Here is a 24207-nt window from a genome sequence, read left to right on the forward strand (position 1 = left end):
ACATAAAAAAAAAAAACTGGGAAATTTCAATTTCAGAAAAATAAGCACTATTGCTTTACAAAATTATATTAAACTCACTCATATTTCAGGTACCTTTGTGGCTCAGTCATTAAGCATCTGACTTCAGCTGAGGTCATGATCTCACAGTTCGTGAGTTCAAGTCCCACATCTGGTGAGCACGAACCCCCGTTCAGGTGAGCACAAGCCCCACTTTTCTCTCTCTCTTTCTCTCTCTCTCTGCCCCTTGTGGGATTCTCTCTCTCTCTGCTCCTCGCTCACTTGTGCCCCCCCCCCAAAAAAAACAAAAAACAAAAAAACTCAGGTATGTTTCTACTTCGGCCCAGAAAGCCCTCAATTTACTAAGATATTGTTTGAAGAGCTTAGGGAAATAAACTAATAAACAATCGTGAAAAGCTAAAGTAATCACTTTTATTTATCTGTCTCCTTCAAACATTCCTCTCTGCCCCCTCTCTCTCCTCAAAAGAAGGAGGACAAGGAAATTGTGCAGAACCAATGAAAATTGTTTCTGGATCCTTTCAAAAAGATTTGCAGGTTGATAACATCGGCTCTTTATCACTTTAGCAACATAGGACTTTTCTGTGATGAAGGTATATTTTCAAGGCACTCTGAAAATTAACAACTTTAGGCACTCAAATTGAACAATGAAACCTTTGAAATGCAAGGGGAGAACAGAACATGGAAAACTAAAAATATTCCTAAACCTTTAATTCCATCATCTTCCAAAATTGTGGGTATTGTACACCTTACAGAACTGATGAAAAGGTCAGATGAGATATTTCTTAAAGCATCCAGCACAATGCATGGCACATCATAAACACTCAAGTGTTGCTTCAATCAGAAACCCCCCCAAAAAAAAAAAAAAAAAAAAACCATACCAGAACTAGAAGAAAAGGTGAGTATGGAAAAGAAGAAGATAAAAACAAGAAAACTACCAATATTAAATTTAATAATGGTGATGATAAAAAAATTGGGGGAGAGGCACACAGCCAAGTGCATATACATTTTACTCCTCTGAGTGATAAAAAAGAAAATAGAAGGAAGAATATTTCAGGTTAAATAGCTTCACACAAATAGTCACAAACTCATCCATTCAGTCCAGGTAGCTTGACTGCAACCCAAGTAAACTGAGAATAGAAGTAAGAACGTAATATGTAAGTACCAAGTATCGGAAACCTGAAAGAAATACCTGCATTCAGTCTTTTTCACTGATCAATTCTGAATAGTTTAGAACAATAGCAAGTTACCTTTTTTTTCTTTTACTGTTTATTTTATTTTTGAGAGACAGAGCATGAGCGGGGGAAGGGCAGAGAGCGAGAGAGAGAGATACACACACACACAGAATCCCAAGCAGGCTCCAGGCTCTGAGCTGTCAGCACAGAGCCCAACATGGGGCTTGAACTCAGAAATGGCGAGATCATGACCTGAGCCAAAGTTGGACACTTAACCAACTGAGCCACCCAGGTGCCCCAGCAAGCTACCTTTTTTTGCATGTAGGCCAATTCAGAAAAAATAAAAATGTTTATAAACAGAATTTTTATTCAAAATTAAAAACTTTTGTATGTAAATTATTACTACAATTTATATTGCTTCATTAAAAAGAAAAAAGGGGGCACCTGGGTGGCTTAGTCAGTTAAGTAAGCATCTAACTTCGGCTCAGGTCATGATCTCGCGGTTCGTGGGTTTGAGCCCCGCGTTGCGCTCTGTGCTGACAGCTCAGAGCCTGGAGCCTGCTTTGGATTCTGTGTCTCCTTCTCTCTCTGCCCCTCCCCAACTTGTGCTCTGTCTCTCTATGTCTCTCAAAACAATAAATAAACGTTAAAAAACACACAAAAAAGAGCCAGTGAAAGAGTTGTGCTTTTTAAGTAAGTAAATATTCAAATCTAAGCATATCTGAGAAGAAATATATTATGGAGGCAGCTCTTCAATATTTTATCTTCATATTAGATCACAGATTGTTGTAAAGTTAGATGGGTCATGAGTTACTCAAGTGGTATCACTGATGGAGAGAAAGGAAGGAAGGAAGGGAACATTTGTGTTCCAGACAAAGTTTTGTGTGTTTTTTTCATGGGGTATATGATAATCTGTATGGATTTTTTAACTAAATGATTTCATAAGAATAGTAACTTCTTTGGGGCGCCTGGGTGGCTTGGTCAGTTAAGCGTCTGACTTCGCCTCAGGTCATGATCTCATGGTCCGTGAGTTCAAGCCCCGCGTCGGGCTCTGTGCTGACAGCTCAGTGCCTGGAGCCTGTTTCAGATTCTGTGTCTCCCTCTCTCTCTGCCACTCCCCTGTTCATGCTCTGTCTCTCTCTGTCTCAAAAATAAACGTTAAAAAAAAAATTAAACAAAAAAAGAATAGTAACTTCTTTTTCTCTAACATTGTAAACCTTAGACAATATAATCTAGATAAAGATTTTTAATGTTTATTTTTGAAAGAGAGAGAGGGCGCTAGTGGGGGAGGCGGTAGAGAGAGGGAGAGAGAGGATCCCAAGCAGGCTCCAAGCTGTCAGTACAGAACCCGATGTAGGGCTCAAACCTCAAACTGTGAGATCATGACCTGAGCTGAAACCAAGAGTCAAACCAACTGAGCCACCCAGGTGCCCCCAAATAAAATTTTTCAGCCCAAAAAATGTATCCAGAGATTCTAGTTGATATTTTGCCAAGGTGAAATGGAGACCATAATCCAGGTGTGGCCAGGGATTGCTACCTGTCCACCAGAACCTTTCCTTGGTTCTTCAGGAATAGAATTGTATTTCAGCAACTGCCCACCCAGTGTTACTACTTTTCCCAGCTACTCTTGCAATTTAGATGTAGCATATGTCCAAATTCTCAAGCTAATGTGAGCTGACGCGATGTTGCCACTTCCAGGCCGATACCTCAAGACCAGAAGAGGAGATCTCACCTCTTACATATTTTTCTCTTATCTTCTTGCTACCTGCAATCTGGATGTGGCAGCAACCCAATTCTGACCATACAAATAAGGACAATACCACACAGCAACAGTTCTCAAGGTCTTGTCCCAGGGTACCATGGGGGCTCCCAGATCCTTTCCTGGGGGAGGGGGAGGGAGGTCTGCTTTTTGGGTAAAAATTTTTAGTAATTATAGCCTACACTAATTACTACATTCCTTACAAATATTTATAGTATATGTGATACTATCTTACATAGTATCATGAATTTATGTCATATAGAATAATAGGATGCTTAAAATAATATAAAATTATCATTTTTTTCTTTTTTTTTTTTTAATGTTTATTTTTAAGAGACAGAGGAGTGCAAGCTGGGGAGGGGCAGAGAGAGAGGGAGACACAGAATCCAAGCAGGCTCCAGGCTCTGAGCTGTCAGCGCAGAGCCTGATGTGGGGCTCAAACCCATGAACCATGAGATCATGACCTGAGCCGAAGTCAGACACTTAACCGTCTGAGCCACCCAGGCACCCCATAAAATTATCATTTTAGGTTTATAGTTTATAGTTAGGGACAGTGGGGCAAACAATTCCTTTAAACTGCCAGGATTATGCTTCAGCCCCTACTATAGAACGAGTTCTATAAAATTAGATGGCAAGTGTTGTTCTTATGACCACACATGTATTTTTTATAACTTTGATTAGATATGAACTAGAGTCTCACAGCATCTCAGAATTTCTTCATTTGGCTAGTCACATTCATTTACTACATGGCAACATAGTCATGTGGTTACCTAGCTTTATTTTTTGCTATCCTAGGCAATTCCATCCTAGGTAAGATGTTAAGAGGTAGCTAAGGTCAAAAATAAAAAGATAAATTGCATGGAAAAAATATAGATATAAGGACCTATATATCAACCTTGAATCCTATTTAAAGTTCATACTACAAGATAAACATTTTTTTTTAAACTGTGCTGGAAAATAACACACATACCAAAATTCAGAAAGGAGCTGGAATGATTTGACTGAACAGAGTCTGCAGGCTTGTTTGCTGGAGAAGAATTAGAGACACCTAGAATCAAAAGAAAAAATGTAAGGGAAAAGATGAAGACAAACTCTGATTACTGTTTATCAGAACACGTAACTTGAAATATTTCCTCCAAAGTAATTAAGACTCCCAAATTAACATATTACTATAAAATACCACAAAATACAGATGCTTACTTACAAATGGGTTAACTCTTCTGTGTGTGGGGGAGGGGGTATCTTTTCTTTGCAAACAGATTGTATAGTAAAGCCCAACACTAAAGAAAATCACCAGAGTATTCAGGAATAACATCCATTACATTGTGAAACAGCTTTGGGGGGGATTCAAATTGTGGCTTTTGATTTCATTTTACTTTGCACTCATCACTCTTAAGACACTTTTAAATCATTTGTTTTCCACATGACTTCATCTGTGGTTTTTCTTATAGCATCCTTTACTCCTGGAATATCTTCACTCTCCAGCCTACCTTTTTCCCATTATAGAGGCCCAGAATCTCCCCAAAACATTATTATATCGCTTTGTTTTGCTACGTTAGCTACTAATAGATAGGCTTAAAAATATGTTTCTCGGGGCACCTGGGTGGCTCAGTCAGTCAAGCGTCCGACTTTGGCTCAGGTCATGATTTCACGTTCCATGAGTTCGGGCCCGCTTTGGGCTCTGTGCTGACAGCTCAGAGCCTGGAGCCTGCTTTGGATTCTGTGTCTCCCTCTCTCTCTGCCCCTCCCCTGCTTGTGCTCTGTCTCTCAAGAATAAATAAAACACTAAAAAAAATAAAATAAAAAATGTTTCTCTTCCCAGCACCCTAATATATTCATGTATCAATTTCTGCCCAATTTTAAAAACACTCCAGTTTTCACATCGTCCACATTTTGCACGTGCACTATCTAGCAGTGAAAAAAAATAATAATTTCAGGTTTGTATAAACTTTCTATAAAACTTTGTGTAAAAACAGCATATGATTAGGGAGAAATTATTAAAGAGTCACCCTTTTTTGGTTTTCAACATTTTCAGTATGCAGCGTGAGGACTGCATCTATGTTTGTAAACACATGGCTAATGTTACAATTTGAGAAAAACCTCCCTCTCCGTGGGAGTACTTGAGTATGAAGCCCTGTGGGACATAATGAATTTCAATCAGATTCTATTAAAATATGTATTTATTGAATATCTTTTATGTGCCAAGCATTGGGCTAGGCGCTGAGGATAGAGACATGCATAAGATGTGCATGAAGGTAAGAAAGTTGAGGACATATCAATCATCACCATAATGCATATGAGCTGAGAGCTGTATACATCCTTCAGAAAGAAAACAATTACACCAAAAGGAGGGAGTATTGTCTTTTTTTATAACAGGAGACGAAAGATTCTGCAAATAGATATATCAAAGGGAATTGCTGCTTTGCATACTGGCTTGCCACAATTTGTTTTTTTTGTTTGTTTGTTTGCTTTTTGTTTTTGGAAAATGGCATGCCATGTGGTTGAACTTGATATACTTGTAAGTACATAGTTTTGTTATTAGGCTATTATATAAACAAGACTGATTATCCTATAATTTACTTTTTTCTTTTGTTTTAAATTTTTTTTCATGTTTCTTTATTTTTGAGAGAGAGAGAGACAGAGCGTGTGCAGGGGAGGGGCAGAGAGAGAGGGAGACACAGAATGCGAAGCAGGCTCCAGCCTCTGAGCTGTCAGCACAGAGCCCGACGCGGGGCTGGAACTCACGAACCGTGAGATCATGACCTTAGCTGAAGTCAGACACTCAGCGGACTGAGCCACCCAGGTGCCCCAATTTACTTTTTTCATTTAATGAAATATCTTGTTTTTTTCCTATGGCAGCTTCAGTAGAATTGTATCATGTCACAGATATATTTATGCTGGCCTGCCCAGCGTTAATTCTTCCTTCTTCTGATAACAGAGCTTGAGTTTTTCTTTAGGAAACCACCCCAGCCCAATTTTCAGCTTCCATACTTCTGGTGAAGTTGATTCTACCATTAGATCAAGGAACTGACCTATGACTAGGGCTAATTTTCAGTTGGTACATTGCCATGATCATAGCAGTTAGGTCTGACCTCATTCCTTACTGGTCAGTGTCCATTCTGATTCTGCTTAATCAGAATATACTGGCAATAATTGGTTCAAGGTTGGACAAATGAACCAAACCAACACAGTCAGGCCCAATCAGCAGCACTAGTCATCGGACTATTGCTTGAGCAACCAGGAAACAGCTCATTTTTTCCATCATAAGCCTGAAACCACATGGTAAAAGCCTGCCTATGAATGAGCTAACACAGAGTAAAACAAAGGTGGAGATATGGAATGAGATTGGGTCCTGATTATATCATTTGAGCTCTTGGTTACAGGCCAACGAATTCCCCTCTTCTGCTTCAGCTGGCTTAAGTTGGGTTTTCTATCACTTGCAATTGAAGGGTATCTGAGGAATTAAAAGTTTCCCACCAAAAGTAGGCATCAGGCATCATGGTTGATAGCTTTAATTTTTGTCACCCTATGATTCACTCTCCACACAGCAGCCAGAAAGATCTTTTTAAAAAACAGATCATGTGGGGCACCTGGGTGGCTCAGTCGGTTGGGGGTGGGAGTCTTGATCTCGGCTCAGGTCATGATCTCACAGTTGGTGGGTTTGACCTCCGCAATGGTGGCACCAAGCCTGCTTGGGATTCTGTTTCTCCCCCGATCTCTCTGCCCTTCCCCTACTTGTGCTCGCCCGTGCACACACACGCCTATGCTCTCTCTCTCTCTCTCAAAATAAATAAACTTTATAAAAAAGAGAAAAAAAACAGCTCATGTAACATCTCCGCTTAAAGCTCTTCAACCATTGCACTTACAATAAACTCTAAACTACTTAACATGACCCATAAGGGTTTAACTACCTTCTCCCCCACCACCACCATCTTATCAGTCACCACACTTTATTGCTCTCTCCTCATAATACCCTGCAGCTATGATGGCTTCCTCTCAGTTCCTACAACACACCAAACCCACGCTCGAGAGCTTCTACGTTTGCTACTCCCTCTATCTGGAGGGGTCCTTTCCCCACTTTTCTCCTGGCTGGCTGCTCCTTCATGTCTCAGGTTTAATCATTACTTAGAAAGGGCCTCCTGGACCACTCGTTCTAAAATAGATCCCCTTTGTTATTCTCTCTCATAATTACCCTCTTGGTTTCCTGCACAGCATCCATCACCATGCATTATTATGCATGTATCTGTGAATTTACTTGTTTAATGTCTGAATCCCTAACTGGACTTAAGTTCCACAGAGGGATAGCCCGATACCTATATACCATCATATACCCAGTGCCTTACAGAATGCCTAGCACTTAGTAGGCACTCAGTGAATATTCAGCCAATGAATGGATACTACGTTTAAATGCTAGCTTAAAACAATAGGTGAAGAATCGTTACTTTATCAAAATTAGGACCAGCTTTAACTACAGACCAGTTGGAGATCCAGGCCAAAGGGAGAACATCTGGAATTCAAGAGTCATAAACCATCTGGAAGGGGAAGAGGACATTTTTCCCAAGTACAGGCAGATACATCCCAAGCTTCAGGATCAGTTTTAAGGGTCAGATATTTTAAGGGCCAGTTCTTCATTTAAGGACAAAAGACCAGAGGATAAAGGCAGCTGAGAAACTGAAATTAGCCTAGACCTAGAGAATGATCTGGGAGGTCTTACTCAGAAATAATACTCAGAGTCTCTGAGTATCTCACCACATACTGAATCTATGCCAACCTAAATTTACCTGAAGTGTCTGTGTCTTTGTTTGATATCCCCAAGATAGGGTTGGAGCTATATAAAGAGTTTCTTTTCTTTTTTTTTTTTTTTCTTAAGAAAGAAAATTGGGTGTTTCGTAAGCTAAGCTCTTCAAACTGGCTAGCTATTCAAGTCCGTCACTTCTTTGCTTTGGGCTATTTTATTTCCCCTGTTTTATACTACAATTTCCTCCGAAATGTTTAAATTCTCTTTTGACTCACATTAGAGGAAAGAGTATATTTCCCAATCATATTTTAGCCATCGTAGGTGAGAAATCTGTTCACTTCCAAGATCAGGTGTGGTGTCAATGAAAGCAGGTGAGCACAAGTCTATTGACAGGGAAGTAGAGTAAAAACTCAGAAGAAATGAGTTAGATTCAGCTATAAGCCTTCTTATATAGGCGATACCATAAATCATGTTTTCTCAGTGCTCTTTGTCCCTCCCTCTAACACCAGTATAATACCAAATAGCTGTTGGGTCCTTGATGACTGACCAAGTGGATCAAATTTATAAAAAGTATATCACAATGCTTTATATGCTTTTAGTTGTAAATAAGGATTTCTAAGATAATCAGTTTCCCACAGTTTCAGGAGTTTTTCAGTTTTGTTTTCATTACAATATAGCAAAAAAAAAAAATAAGCAACAGACTTTTATTGCTAATAATACTTGGCAAAAATGGTAATGTGTCAATACTTTGCTTGTTTCGTTAAATCAACACATTTGTTTCACAATATGCTTTGCTGTGACTATTTTCAAAGAAAATACATCTGAGGTTAGACTGCTAGGAATTTTAAATAACACACTTGCATGACAGCATCTTAGGATGGGTAGAAAGTGCCAAATATCGTATTATTATTCCTGTCTGTTAAACAGAAACCCCTCCCCCCTCCTTACTCCCTTCCAATATTACCATTGTAGAGCCTAGCACAGTACAAGGCCTAGAGGTGATTGGTCTGATACGCAGGGCTCCAGCAAGGCCCTGTATAGGAACAATAATGTTAATTTTTTCCCAGAGTGGTTATATAAGGGGAAACTACACAATTGTGGAAGCGGTGTATGTATTCTAAAAAACAAGTATAAAGAAACTTACTCTTTTTCATGTTTCTCAAAATTTTCAAGCTCTACAAAAATGAAAAGGGAAACGTTAGTCTTCTCTTGTTTTCCTGTGAAATCCAAAATACTTTAATCAAGTAGAAATACAGACGGCAGTCAAAAGGATTAATTTCCTTAAAAATAGCCTTCAAAACACACAAAATTATTTTTCCACCTTGTTATTTGAATTCAGTGCAAAGCCTCCACTTGATTTTGTCTTGCCATTTTTCCCACCTCCATAAGAATCCCCCTATGTATTTCGAAAGAATGTTCTCAAAATATCAGAGGAAAAAGATGGGAGTTTCCACTTCTCTTCTTTATTAGGACCGTTCCAGAATCCTCAATGGCTTCTGAAGATAGCTGTGATACACAGCCATTCCCATTCTAGCCGAGAACTTTTGCTAAACGTATCCCCAACTAAATTTACTAAGGTCTACTCCATACTGTTACCATACCACTTCCTTCTCCCTCCACTCAGAAAACCCACTCAGCCTCCTTGAGGGTGAAGTCTCTAACTTATCTATTCCAGGAACCTGCCCAGATTTCTTCTTTTCTTCACATTGCCTCAGCATGTTTATTTTAATCTGTTCCATGGTATTTTGTTCTTTTTATATTTTCATGTTGTTTCTCAGATAGGAGATTACCTGTAGATTACCTGTAGTCTTTTCAATGGCAGGTAGATATCCTTTATGATATTTCTGTTTTCCTAATACATAATGAAACTGTATTCTTCTATATAATACATATTTAATACCTTATTTTTTGGACAATTTCTGTTTAAATTTTTGAAAATAAGTCATTTATTTATGATTCAAAATATGGTAGTAAAAATGCTCCCATCTTTGTTCTCCATCCACCCAGTTTCTAACACTCCCCCCACAGATAAACATTATTGTTAGTTCCTTATGTATCTTTCCAGAGTCTCTTATGAACACATATTACAAACATAGACCATATTTTCTACCTTTTAAAGAAAAGTTAATAAATTATATATAAATACACTGACAGAGTCCTCATTCTTTTTTTTAGCTATATAGTATTTCATTATATGCATATACTTTGATTTATGATTTATTTAATCAGTTCCCCTAATGATTATCAGTCTTGTCTTTCCAAATCAGCTGCTCTTATAAATAATCTAGTTTCCCTCTTGATTCTGGCAGCAGGGGAAAGCTGGAGGGTATGAACACCGTCAGAAATGGAAAGCCTTTGGCATGTTTCTTAAAACTCCCATCTTCTTTACCTTAGTCCTTGTGAAACTTTTTCCAGGAGTCTTCAATGTCTGCTTTGAAGATGTTGAATTTTCCATGGTGTTAGGACAGCTAGTAGAATAGGTCCGTATAGACTGAGCCTGCATACCTTAAAAAAAATGTTTTGTTACATAGCTTTTTAAGCCTTTGGCCTATGTATAGGTATATATTCGGTAATTCTTAGCTTTGCTTTTTTATGCATTATTTTTACAATACATTTTGGCGTTTTTTTTTTTTTAATGTATTATTTTTCTCTTGTTTAACCATTCTTTATGCCTTTTCAATTTAGGTCCTATTTTATTGTTAATCTGTTAGAAGTCTCATTTTTATAGCTTTTTTGAGAGGAATGTACTTCCACTTACAATCTTCGTCAGCAAGAAGGAAGGACTCCAGGGTTCTTTCAGGGAGTGGAGGTGGGGGAGGAGAAGACCGATCTTGATGTAGATCTGTGATAAGAGAATACGAACAAAACAAAACAAATCCATCAACCAAAAGTTATAAGTCAAAATCCCTTTTTGGTGTTGTATAACTTTTCCAACTTTTCAATATTAACCCACAACAAGCAAATAAAAAATGACCAAACAATAACTGGAACCTCAAGAATTTTGTTCTTCTAGTTTTTTAGCCAAGGAGACTATGATTCATGAAAAACTTTTAGCTCACGTAGAAAAGTATTTTTCCAGGGGCACCTGGATGGTTCAACTGGTTAAGCATCCAACTTAGGCTTAGGTCATGATCTCATCGTTCATGAGTTTGAGCTATGCATCAGGTTCTCTGCTGTCAGCACAGAGCCCTCTTCAGATACTCTGTCCCCCCCCTTCCCCTCCCTCCACCTTCTGCCCTCCCCCCTCCCCTTTCTCTCCCCCCTCTTTCTTCCCCTCCCCCATGCTGTCTCTCTCTCTCAAAAATAATAAACATTTTTTAAAAAGGGGGGGGGGGAAGAGAACAGTATTCTTCCAAAGAAATTGAACTTAAAATTAATCAAGCTTCTAGTTCTAACTACCATTTTACATAGAATCCTGGGGATAGAGTAGCATGCTATATAAAACCATGAGAATACAAACAGGGAAATCTGGAATATCTGCAGTCTTTGACAAATGACCCATGAATGGCATGAGAAAATATAAAAAGGAAGGAAAACTGTTACAGATTTTAAAAGACTTAACAAATCTATAAACCAAATGCAGTGTGTAGTCTTTGAATCCATATTCAAATGAACCAACTGTAAAAAAACATTTTTGAGACAATTTGAGAAAATTGAATAAAATCTGGATATTAGATTAATATTAACGAATTATTGTTCATTCCATTGGTGTGATAATGCTATTATGGTATGTTTAAAATGTGTTTGAGATTTTCCATGCTGTAAAGAATTTTAAATAATAGAGCTATTTTCCCACAAAGTGAGGCTTAAAGATACAAATGGTGTATAATATCATACAGTACTGAGTATAATTATAGTAGTGTCTTTTTTTTTTTAATTTTTTTAACGTTTATATATTTTTGAGACAGAGAGAGACAGAGCATGAACGGGGGAGGGTCAGAGAGAGAGAGGGAGACACAGAATCTGAAACAGGCTCCAGGCTCTGAGCAGTCAGCACAGAGCCCAACGCGGGGCTCCAACTCACAGACCGCAAGATCATGACCTGAGCCAAGGTCGGCCGCTTAACCGACTGAGCCACCCAGGCGCCCCGTATAGTAGTGTCTTTTGAAAATGAAAATGTGGGGGCTCCTGGGTGGCGCAGTCGGTTAAGCGTCTGACTTCAGCCAGGTCACGATCTTGCGGTCCGTGAGTTCGAGCCCCGCGTCAGGCTCTGGGCTGATGGCTCGGAGCCTGGAGCCTGTTTCTGATTCTGTGTCTCCCTCTCTCTCTGCCCCTCCCCCGTTCATGCTCTGTCTCTCTCTGTCCCCCCCCCCCAAAAAAATAAATAAATATACGTTGAAAAAAAAAAAAAAAGAAAGAAAATGAAAATGTGGTTCAAGGCTAGAGTTTTACCTGTCTCTAGTCTTTGGGTTCTTTAGCCTTAGGATTTGTCTCTAAATCAAGTTCTCTTGTTTATTTCTTATACGCTGGATGATATGCAAAATAAAGTACACTGCTTATTTCCAGCTCCTAGTGCAATCCCTGGCATATAGTAGGCACTTAATAAATATTTGATAACTACCCTGAAATCGCTTATCATCTTCCAGCTTGCCATTAGGGAACACACTGAGAACTAAAACTAACTTTCAGTGAATGATATCCTGCCATATATCTTCCTAAAATACCATTTTCATCTTATTTCTACCCTGATGAAGAACCTACAATGCTTATTACTTGTCGCATTAAACTGAAATTCTTCTGCCTAGCTCTATGTGTGTATGATAGAATACACATAACAAAATTTGCCATTAATGACAGTGCATTTACAGTGCTATGCAATCATTACCACTACCTATTTCCAGACCACTTTCATCACCCTAAAAAGAAACTCTGTACCCATTTAGCAGTCACTCCCCATTCTTCCTGGATTAGATTGGCTACCGTGAATCGGCTTTCCCTCTGTATAGGTTTCCTTGACTTGGATATTTCATCTGTCTAACTTTAAAATCCTTCAAAACTGGGGGATGCCTGGGTGGCTCAGTCGGTTAAACATCCGACTTCGGCTCAGGTCATGATCTCATGGTTTGTGGGTTCGAGCCCTACGTCAGGCTCTGTGCCGACAGCTCAGAGCCTGGAGCCTATTTCAGATTCTGTGTCTCCCTCTCTCTCTGACCCTCCCCTGTCCATGCTCTATCTCTCTCTGTCTTAAAAATAAATAAACATTTAAAAAAAATCCTTCAGAATTGGAGCGCCTGGGTGGCTCAGTCGGTTGAGCAGCTGACTGTGGCTCAGGTCATGATCTCAAGGCCGGTGAGCCCACATCAGGCTCTGTGCAGACAGCTCAGAGCCTGGAGCCTGCTTCGGATTCTGTGTGTTCCTCTCTCTCTGCCCCTCCCCTGCTCGCACTCTGTCTCTCTCTCTCTCTCTCTCTCTCTCTCTCTCTCTCTCAAAAATAAATAAACATTAAAAAATTTTAATTAAAAAATTCCTTCAGAATTAAATAAAATCCTTTACAATCTTTCCACATTTTATCCATCCAAATTTATTTCCATATTTCCCAAATAGATCCTCTAGTGCAATTAAATTAACCTCACCATTTCTCTATGCTCATAATGCTTATTGCCACCTTTGAAATCAATGTTATCCCAATCCCTGCTCCTGGAATGTTACCCTGATCCCCTCCTTTTTCCTCTAACTATATTCTTAAGTTTCTTTTTTCTACTCAGTGAAGCCTTTCCTAACCACTCCAGTGATACCTCCCCTTTTTCCAGACTCCTGGTGATTATAATCAGTGCCACACAGATTATCAGTTAATGGTTCCAAGTATCAATTTTGTCTACCCAATTTGCATATAAACATTAAACAGTACCCTTTCTTATACATCCTGCCTATTCTAACACTGTATAAAGCATACTGAGCTTACTTAGGAATTGCTCATTTAGTAATTATCTAATAAAAATGATAATAGGTAACATTTAACGAGAGCTTACTATTTGACAACCACTGTTAAAAGCTCTTTCTGCATTATCTCACTTAACTCTTACAAAAATCCTCTAAGAAATGAGTCCTTTTATCCTCATTTTATACATGAGAAAAATCAATAAAGAAGTATATAATTTAACCAAGGTTATGCATCTTGATAACTACTGGTAGGCTAAGGATTTGAACTAAAGCCTCTCCGACTCCAAAGCCCGTGCTCATTAATCTCAATGTTAAACAACCTATGCATATTTAAATAATATGTTCATATGAATAAATATGTTAAGGGCAACTACCACGTCTTATAATGTATATAAACTACCTATCAATGCCCAGTAAATGTTAGCTGTGGATGTTGTTATTCGATGTATGAAACAAGCGAAGCTCAAGAAAGTACTGGAAAAGCACAGCAAGTTAAAGATCTAAAGAATCCCATTTCTAACAATGGTAAAGCCTATAAAACAGAAATGCTTCACAGCTTTAAGAGATTCTATCTGAAAGAGGTTTTGTTTTTTTTCTGAGGAATATATATGAAGGAACAGAATTCTAAAACCCTGTGTTTACCTTGCCCTTGACAAAACAAAACTCCTAGCCTGGGAAAATCAGAAATAAATCAATAAATAGTGGTAGCTATTATGGGAACTATGTCATCTCCTGAGGTGAATTACCCTAAACTTAATGAGTCATTCCTATAGTATAAATTCTTAGGGCTAAATGTCATCTAAAGCCAAGGGAAATTTTTTTACCTGACTGGGGACTCCGCAGTTTTACACTCTAAAAAAAAGAAAGAAAGGAAAAGTGAAAGAAGGATAGATACACAAATTTACAAACTCAAAGCCATAAAAGACATTTTTGAAATCATATTTCATATACCTCCAGAGACAGTTACGAAATGATCCTATTTTACAAATATATGAATGCACTCACTGAATTATGAAAAGGCATCCTTAACTCTTACAGTGCTCTATTTTCTTTTTGTAAATTTCTTTGTTCTTTTTCTTTTTTTTCAAAGCCAGCTTATGAATTTTTTAAAAATGTTTTATTCTTTTTTAAACCTCAGGTATAATTAACATACAGAGTTATAGTAGTCTCAGGTGCACAATATAATGATTCAACAGTTTACACATTACTCAGTGCTCATCAAGATAAGTATACTCTTAATTCCCTTCACTGATTTCACCCATCTCCCCACTTTCCTCCCCTCTGGCAACCACCAGTTTGTTCTCCATAGTTATGAGTCTGTTTTTCTGTTTGTCTCTTTTTTCCTTGTTTGTTTTGCTTCTTAAAGTCCACGTATAAGTGAAATCATATGTCTTTCTCTGTCTTATTTCACTGAGCATAATACCCTCTTTTTTGTCACAAATGGCAAGATCTCATTCTTTTTTATAGCTAAATAATATTCCTGTGTGTGTGTGTGTGTGTGTGATATCTTCTTTATCCATTCATCTATGGGTGGACACTTGGGTTGTTTCCATATCTTGGCTATTGTAAATAATGCTGCAGTAAACATATGGGTGCATATATCGTTTTGAATTAGCATTTTCATATTCTTTGGGTAAATACCCAGAAATACCCAGTAGATATCTTCTTTATCCATTCATCTATGGGTGGACACTTGGGTTGTTTCCATATCTTGGCTATTGTAAATAATGCTGCAGTAAACATATGGGTGCATATATCGTTTTGAATTAGCATTTTCATATTCTTTGGGTAAATACCCAGTAGTGGAATTACTAGATCATATGGAAATTCTATTTTTAACTTTTTGAGGAGCCTCCATATTGTCTTCCACAGTGGCTGCACCAGTTTGCATTTCCACCAGCAGTGCACGAGGGTTCCTTTTTTTCTATATCCTCACTAATACTTGTTTCTTGTGTTTTTTTATTTTAGCCAGTCTGACTAGTGTGAGGTGATAGCTCATTGCGATTTTGATTTGCATTTCCCTGCTGGTTAGTGATGTTGGGCATCTTTTCATGTGTCTGTTGGCCATCTCTATGTTTCTTTGGGAAAATGTCTATTCATGTCTTCTGCCCATTTTTAAATTAGATTATTTGAGGTTTTTTTGGTGTTGAATTGTGTAAGTTTTTTATATATTTTGGATATTAACCCCTGATCAAATATATCGTTTGCAAGTATCCCCTTCCAAACCTTACAGTGATTTTTATATGTCACAGTAATTGGTCTTAAATTGATCCTTTTTTTAAATTTAGTTCCTTCCTATTCAGCACATTTCCCAGGAAATTTAACGGGAGGTAAATTGTTGAAATTGAAACTACTTCATGACATTAGAAAAGGAGTGATTGTTTTGGCTCTAGGAGTTGTTAAGATAAAGACTATTTATTACATGTGGACAGATTATTAACAATAATAATTACTAATAAATTCAAAGTGTAATTAAAAAGATAGAGAATATTTGCCTGCCAGCATTGCAGTTGTAGGCACTTTGAAATGTTTGTTTAGTTAATTACTTCTCTGATCTCTGAAATTTTAAGGTAGTTGGTTCATAGAATATATAAATGCACAACAGATTACTGAAGTGTAGGTTTTTCTTCCAGAAGTGGGGAGCATTATTCCAAAAACTTTATCTTAAGTAATATGGACGTGTCATTCAAAAAATTATTCTCTACCCTATGATATCACAGCTAACATAATACAGCCTACCAAATGACTACTAGGAACAAGCTACCTACTTACAAAACATTTATTTTTGCTTTAACTGTCCTTCGGGAACCAGCTCAAATATTTCCTCTTTCACTAAGTCATCCTTAGTCACTTCCAACCTGTAAGTTTCTTAAGGGCAATAATTGTGTCTTTGTTTTAATGCTAATTTATTTATTTGTGGGGGTGGGCAGAGACAGAGGGAGAGAGAATCCCAAATAGGCTCCGTGCTGTCAGCATGGATCCCAACATGGGGCTCGAACAAACCCGTGAGATCATGGCTTGAGCCGAAATCAAGAGTTGGACACTTAACTGAGCCACCCAGGCGCCCCAATAATTGTGTCTCATACATCTTTTTATTCCCACATCCTCTAGCACGTTGCTTTACAAGTAGTACTGCTTAGTGCTTACTGAGTGGATAGGTGCTAAAAATACAGGAAGTAGGACTACAGTCTGTTGAATCCAAATGAGTAGGAAAAAAAAAAAACTTATCGACCTTAGTTGGTCTAAGTCTCACAGAGTCATCAGATTTCTTTGACTCAGATGTTCCACTGCATTCTAATGATGTTCCAATTATTACCTTCACAGCTGAAGATAAGGATTTGGGAACAGTCTGTGGAAATTCTCCTGAAAGAAAGTAAATATGGTCCAATTCTTAGGAGTGTTGTCATTCTTTTAGAAAGCAAATGTTACTTAGCAATAGCACACAGACCATCAACAGGACCTGAGAGGTAATCCAGTTAATCCACACTTTAATTTACACTTAACTCAACCGTACTCACCGGCTTCATCCACCACAATAAAAGATTCAGGTGTCCGTTCCGGAAGTGGAGGGGGAATGTCATCATCTATCCTTGGAGAAGTTGCTATCCAAAATGTCAGAAATATAATCATAATTTTTAATTAGAAAAATCCAAAGGAAATTCTTACGTTCTAATCGCAATGTAAATTCCATCAAACATCGCTACAACAGTTGAGCTGGTATGTGTTTACTCAAGGGGATAGCAAGATAAATTCTCCCATTTTATTTAAGTTGCAAACCCAGGAGGTTTTGCTGTTGCTTCAAAATTTACAATTTTTTTAAAAGCCCAAAAATATTTTGATTGAGTCACTGAGTACCAGTCAAGAAAATATAAAACGTTATATTGATTCAGGAAGTTTTGAACTGTTTTCCATACAACCCTTTTGTTTTACATAGAATATACAATAAAGGATGATCTAGCACTTTGAAACATGCCAAGGATTCAGTGACAGAGTAGGTAGAGTTATAAATGTGTTAGTATCCGTTCTTTATTCTACAATAAAGAATAAGTATTTCTTTTCCTTTTTACAAAACGATGGTGTAACATCGTTTTCTATTTTTCTGTAGAAAAATTCAGAATTGGTATAGAAAAATTCAAATGCTATTACAAGAAACTGCCGCCAGGTGGCACACATGTCAATGCCACTACAATCCCTAAAGCTAAGATTTGTTTTTACTGATGGTACTCAGAGAAGTCTAAGATGCTGTGGGTATCTTTAAAAAAAAAAAAAAAAAAAAAATCCTTTAAATTATAAAACAAGATCAAAGTATATAAAATAATCAGAGAAGGAACTAAATCCAGATAAAACATTTTTGTTACAAAGCTACATATACCATATACACACATCTATTAAAAACTATATAATAAATAACGTTATAGGAAAAAAAGCTTTCTCTACTTCCTATTCACATAAAATGTTATTTATAAATTTCTGATAATATACCTGTAGAGTCACACTTGCTCTTTTCTTCACATTCTTTCATATCAAGCTATTCTAGTCATCTCTAACAGGATATTTACTTCTACTTTCAAACCACTCAATAAAACAAAAATAATACGAATTTGCAAAAATCTAGAATTAAAAAAGTGAGAAAGTATGAACGTAAAGGTGTATATAAGATTAAAGGCCCACACAGGATACTAACTACACATTCTCATCTACTAAGTTATTACACAAGAACAGCAAGAAATCAGGTCCTCCTCTTCCAACTCCTACGTAAGAGAATTCAGTTCTTAGCTATCTGTTTAACTCAGTGTAGCCACATGATTGTGCAATAAATATCCCAAGTGGGGGCACCTGGCTGGCTCAGCCAGTGGAACATGAGACTCTTGATCTCGGGGTTGTGCGTTCAAGCCCCATGTTGGGTGTAGAGATTACTTAAAAAAAATAAAATCTTTTTTAAAAAAATGAAAACGTTTGGGGTGCCTGGGTGTCCGATTCTTGGTTTCAGCTCAGGTCATGACCTCACAGTTTGTGAGTTGGAGCCCCACCAAAGAGTCCACGCTGTCAGTGCCGAACCTGCTTGGGATTCTCTGTCTCTCTGTCTCTCTCTCTCTCTCTTTGCCCCACCCAACTTGCACTCTCTCTCAAAACAAATAAATATACTAAAAAAAAAGAAAAAAAAAAGAGGGGCGCCTGGGTGGCTCAGTTGGTTAAGTGACCGACTTCGGCTCAGGTCATGATCTTGCAGTTTGTGAGTTCGAGCCCCGCGTCGGGCTCTGTGCTGACAGCTCAGAACCTGGAGCCTGCTTCAGATTCTATGTCTCCCCCTCTCTCTGCGCCTCACCTGCTCATGCTCTGTGTCTGTCTCAAAATTTTTTTTTTTAAAAAGAAAGACAGAAAAAGAAAAAGTGTAATAAGAATCCCCAGTGACCACGTGGTACTGTTGATCAAATCCTTTCTGCTGTTCCTTTGGAAGTTGTTTCTGCATATTAAGGGTAAATTGTGGACCTCTCACACACATTTCAAGAAATAAGGATTGCCTTCTTTGCAGGCACTCTGACTGGCATAGATCCGACTGCCTCCTCTGCTGCCTGTTTCATCAACCATTACATGTTTGTTATTGCCTTTTTTTTAACTTACCGCATCATTAAAACACTTCTGGAATGGATGTCAATGGATGCCAAATTTCCTTCTTTGAGGAGGAGAAGGAAGAAGGAGAAAGAAGCAGAGAAAAACGAGGGGAGGGGTGTGCAGGGATGAGAAGAAACCAAATCTTCTATAGAAACAAAGTGAAATCTAAAATGTTATACACACTTTCAGAAATACTTTACCGACTACTGCTGTCTCTTGGTCCAGGGGTGGAGGGTGACCAGTTGGAGAACTCAGTGCTAAAGAATCATGTGAATTGTAGCAAGAGAAGAGGGTTGTGGAGGACGCGGGCAGTGGAGAACGAGGTATAGCGGTTCCATCTGGCCTCTCAGGTAAATCAAGAGACATCTTAGAACCAGTGCTACTTGGTGACAATGATGAAAAAAAAGGATCTTCCAAGGACATGTAAGAATGCACCTGAACAGCACTAGAGTCCTGCTGCTTTGCATTAGAGGCATTGCCCGTTTGGCGCCGAGAGTCAGATGGCAGTGAATAATTCAGTTCTGCTGAAGAAACGTGCATCGCTTTTCGAGCCCGCCCAAGAGGAGAATTGTGCGGTTGAGGTTCCAAACACAAAACATTCTCCTTGATATCCAGCTCCTTGGTGTCTCTTTGCTGCATCAGTTCAAAGGAAGTTGATTTGGTCCGCGTTATCCGCCCCTTTGAGTTGAAATATCCCCCTGCTACATTTGCAGGTTTGGAATTAAACAAAATGGGGCTCCAGTCTAGACTCTGATGTTTCTGAAGAGGCTCCCCAACTATTGGAAATGCCTTTGGCTCCCATTTCACGGTTGTGTCAGCATTTTTGTTACAACCACAATTTAGCTCCAAAATGTCAAATGAACTGCTCTGTTCAGCAGGGTGTAAAACTAACCCTTCCTTTTCACTTATTTCAGGAGTCCTGGGGCCAAAGGAAGAAGCGTCTGCACTTTTCAGCCTTATCTTTTGTTTATTCTGTTGCTTCACCATGTTTGCTTCTTTTATGCCACTGAAACAAAAAGAAAGCAATGATGGTACCGCAGCACCCCAAAGAGGCCTCTTCCCAGCATCACAATGAGTTCTAAGCATGAGATTTGCACTCCCCCAAACAATTAGATAACGCTGAGGTGTGTAAAATTGTACTCACCTTTTTGGTAAATTAGAATAAGACTCTGCTTCTAGGGTGGGATTTTGCTCAAGAACTGAATACTTTGCTTGAATCTTCAAGAAAAACAAGACATTGGTTGTTGGTGAAGAAATGGCAATGAGATATTTTATTTTTTTAAGTTTTATTTTTGAGAGAGTGAGTATGCGAGTGGGGGAGGGGCACACAGAGAGGGGGACCGAGGATCCGAAGAGGGCTCTGCACGGACAGCAGTGAACCCTATATGGGGTTCAAACTCACCAACCCATCAGGCTCAAATTCATGAACCGCCAAGATCATGACCTGAGCCGAAGACGGACGTTTAACCAACAGAGCCACCCAGGCACCTCAGCAATGAGGTATTTTAAATTCATAAAGTTGAGAAGTTAGTTTTCAGAAAGCATAAAGTATTTATAATTCACATAAGAGATTTCCAAAATATTGAGTTTCTAAAATATTGAACCTAACAAGAACTTGTTCACATACTGAGGTCAAAGGGATCCAAAAAAAGGGAATAATAGTGTTATAGAAACTAGAAAGGGTTTCTTATAGCATCAAATACGGGAGTTTTAAGATGTCTTTGGGAGTAATTTCACTCTCAAGAACACCCTATCTTCAGAAATTACATCATCTTAACTCTTAATGTTAATAAGTGCTCATTAGGCCCTCAGACTTATTTTTACCTCTTTCTTCCTTACTATTCTCCAGCTATACTGGTTTTCTTGCCATTCTTTAAGTGTACCAAACTTGTTTCCAATTCAAGGCTTTTCCACTTACTATTCCCTCTAATTGAAATACTCTTGGCTCCAGATTTTGCATGTCTGGCTCTTTCTAAGTAATGATTCTCTACTTAAATGTCACCTGCATAAGAAAGTCTTCTCTGACCACTCAACCCCAAATCATACTCCCACACACTCGTCATCCTCTCTCGATCTTTTTTCCTTCATAGCCATTATCACATTATGAAATGTGTCACACAGAATCTTAGATACCATCAATTTGTGAAATATATCCTGATTTTAGAGATGTTTAAATATATTTTTAAATGTCATTGGCAATCATCAGATTCCACCTGTTATGGGCTTAATTATGACTCCCAAAAAGAGATGTTGAAGTCCAACCCCTGACATCTGTGAATGTGACCTTATTTGGAAATAGAGTCTTTGCAGATATTATTAGTCAAGATGGATTAGGGTGAGCCCTATCATAATGACTTGTGCCCTTATAAAAACATATAGCAGAGACTCAGAGACATACAGGGAGAATGTCATGTGATGATGGAGACAGAGACTGGAGCAATGTACCCACAAGCCAATGGATGCCAAAGATTGCTGGCAAACTCCAGAAACTAAAAAGAAACAAGGAAAGCTCTCTAGAGCTATGAGAGAAAGCAGGGCCTTGCTGACACCTTGATTTTGGACTTCCTCCTCCAGAACCATGAGAAAATAAATTTGTTTTAAGCCCTCCTCAGTTTGTGATACTTGTTACAGCAAGCCTAGTAAACTGATTAGAGACATTAATACCCCACTTTCAGTAATGGATACATCAGACAGAGGATCAATAAGGAAATAGAGGGCAGATGTGAATAACACCATAAGTCAATTAGATCTAACAGCACATATATAACAGTCCACCTAACAACATACATATTCTTCCCAAATTTATATGGAACACTTTCCAGGATATACCATATGGTAGGCCACAAAACAAGTCTTAATACGTTTTAAAAGATTGCCATCATACAAAGTACCTTTTCCAATTATAATGGATTGAAACTAGAAATTAATAGCAGAAGGAAAACTGGAAAATTCACAAATGTCTATAAATTAAACAACTAATGGGTCAAAAAAGAAATTACAACAGAAATTAGAAAATGCTTAGAAATGAATGAAAACACAGCATACCAAAATGTATAAGATACAGTGAAAGTGATATTAGAGGGAATTTATAGCTATAGACACCCATTCTTAAAAAGAAGAAAGATCTTGAGGTACTTGGGTGGCTCAGTCAGTTAAGTGTCTGACTCTTGATTTCTGCTCAGGTCATGTAGGATCTCACAGTTGTGAAATCGAGCCCCACATTGGGCTCTGTGCTGGGTGTGGATCCTACTTAAGATTCTCTCTCTCCCTCTGCCCTTCCCTCTTTCAAAAAAGGAGAAGAAGAAGGAGGAGGAGGAGGAGGAGAGGGAGGAGAAAGAACTCAAATCAATAACTTCATACCTAAGGAACTAGAAAAAAAACAAACTAAACCCAAAGAAAGCAGAAGGAAAGAAATATTAAAGATTAGAGCAGAGATAAATGAAATAGAGACTAAGAAAACAGTGGATACAATCAACAAAACCAAAAATTGATCCTTTGAAAAGATCAATAAGAGGGGCAAACCTTAGTTAGACTAAGGAAAAAATGAGGGAAGACTCAAATTACTAAAATCTCAAATTACAGAAATATAACTAGATACATTCTACCAATTTTACAGAAATAAAAAATATCACAAGACAATAGTATGAACAATTGTACACTGACAAATTGTATAACCTGGATGAAATGGACAAATTCCTCAAAACACATGATCCACCAAAACTGACTCCAGAAGAAATAGAGACATCTAAATAGACCTACAACTGGTAAAAGTAGATTGAATCAGTAATCAATCAAAAGACCTTCTGACAAAGAAAAGTCCAAGACCAGATGGTTTCATTATTGAATTCCACCAAACATTTAATGAAGAATTAATGCAAACTCCTCCAAAAAACTGAACAGGTGAGAACACTTGCTAAGTCATTCTATGAGGCTAGCATTTACCTAGCCTTTGGCTAATACCAAAGCCACACAAAGATACTACAAGAAAAAGAAAACTACAGATCAATATCTTTTATGATTATTGATGCAAAGTCCTCAACCAAATACTAGCAAGCTGAATTCAGCATCATATTAAAAGGATTATATAGCATGACCAAGTGGGATTTAGTCCCAGAATGCAAGGATTGTTCAACATACAAAAATCAACCCAGATAATACACCAAATTAATAAAATAAAGGGGAAAACCCCCATCTGATCACGTCAGTTGATGCAGAAGAAAAGCATTTGACAAAATTCATGATAAAAACACTCAACAATCTAGGAATAATAGAGAGTGTCCTCAACATGATAAAGACCATATATGAAAAACCCAATGGTGAAAAACTAAAAGCTTTTCCCTAAGTTGAGGAATAAGACAAGGATGCCAATTTTTACCACTTCTATTCAACTTAGTACTTAAAATTCTAGCCAGAACAATTAGGCAAGAGAAAAACAAAAGGTGCCAAAATGGAAAGTAGGAAGTAACATTATTTTCATTTGCAGATGATATGATCTCATATGTTGAAAGATTCCACGCATGCACACAGAAACCTAGAAATAATAAACAAATTCAGTAAGGTTGAATCATCACACCCAAACCACTTGCCTTTCTATACACTAGTAATAAACAATCTGAAAAGAAAATTCAGAACACAGTTCTGATTATATTAGCATCATAAAAGGCTTAGGAATAAATTTAATCAAGGAGATGAAAGACTTGTATACTAAAAACTACAAAACATTGCTGACAGAAACTAAATAAGACATAAATAAATGAAAGACATCCCTTGTTCATAGGAAGACATAATATTGCTACAATAATAATATTACCCAAGATGAGCTACAGATTCCATTAGATTCCTATAAAAATCCCAATGGTGTTTTGCAAAAAATAGAAAAATCCAGGCGAAAATTCATATGGAATCTCAAGGGACCCTGAATCGCCAAACCAATCTTGAAAAGGAAGAGCAAATTCAGAGGACGCCTATTTCCTGATTTCAGAATATACTACAGGAGCACCTGGCTGGCTTAGTCAGTAGAGTATGTA

The 24207-nt window shown here is 37.9% G+C and overlaps 1 protein-coding gene across 1 annotated transcript in view; it reads right to left on the reverse strand.

Annotated features, from left to right (window-relative positions):
• Positions 1–24207, reverse strand: part of PTPN22 (protein tyrosine phosphatase non-receptor type 22) — a 60000-nt gene that overhangs the window by 2423 nt on the left and 33370 nt on the right. The window contains exons 12-20 of the mRNA XM_043575880.1: positions 20325–20398; positions 19381–20186; positions 17086–17169; positions 16884–16930; positions 14392–14419; positions 10446–10529; positions 10077–10192; positions 8832–8862; positions 3920–3997 (exon numbers count right to left, since the gene is read on the reverse strand). Of these exons, the coding sequence (XP_043431815.1) occupies positions 3920–3997; positions 8832–8862; positions 10077–10192; positions 10446–10529; positions 14392–14419; positions 16884–16930; positions 17086–17169; positions 19381–20186; positions 20325–20398 (1348 nt within the window). The remainder of the gene's footprint in view (positions 1–3919; positions 3998–8831; positions 8863–10076; positions 10193–10445; positions 10530–14391; positions 14420–16883; positions 16931–17085; positions 17170–19380; positions 20187–20324; positions 20399–24207) is intronic.

This window comes from Prionailurus bengalensis, chromosome C1, assembly GCF_016509475.1.
Source record: "Prionailurus bengalensis isolate Pbe53 chromosome C1, Fcat_Pben_1.1_paternal_pri, whole genome shotgun sequence".
Classification (NCBI taxonomy): domain Eukaryota; kingdom Metazoa; phylum Chordata; class Mammalia; order Carnivora; family Felidae; genus Prionailurus; species Prionailurus bengalensis.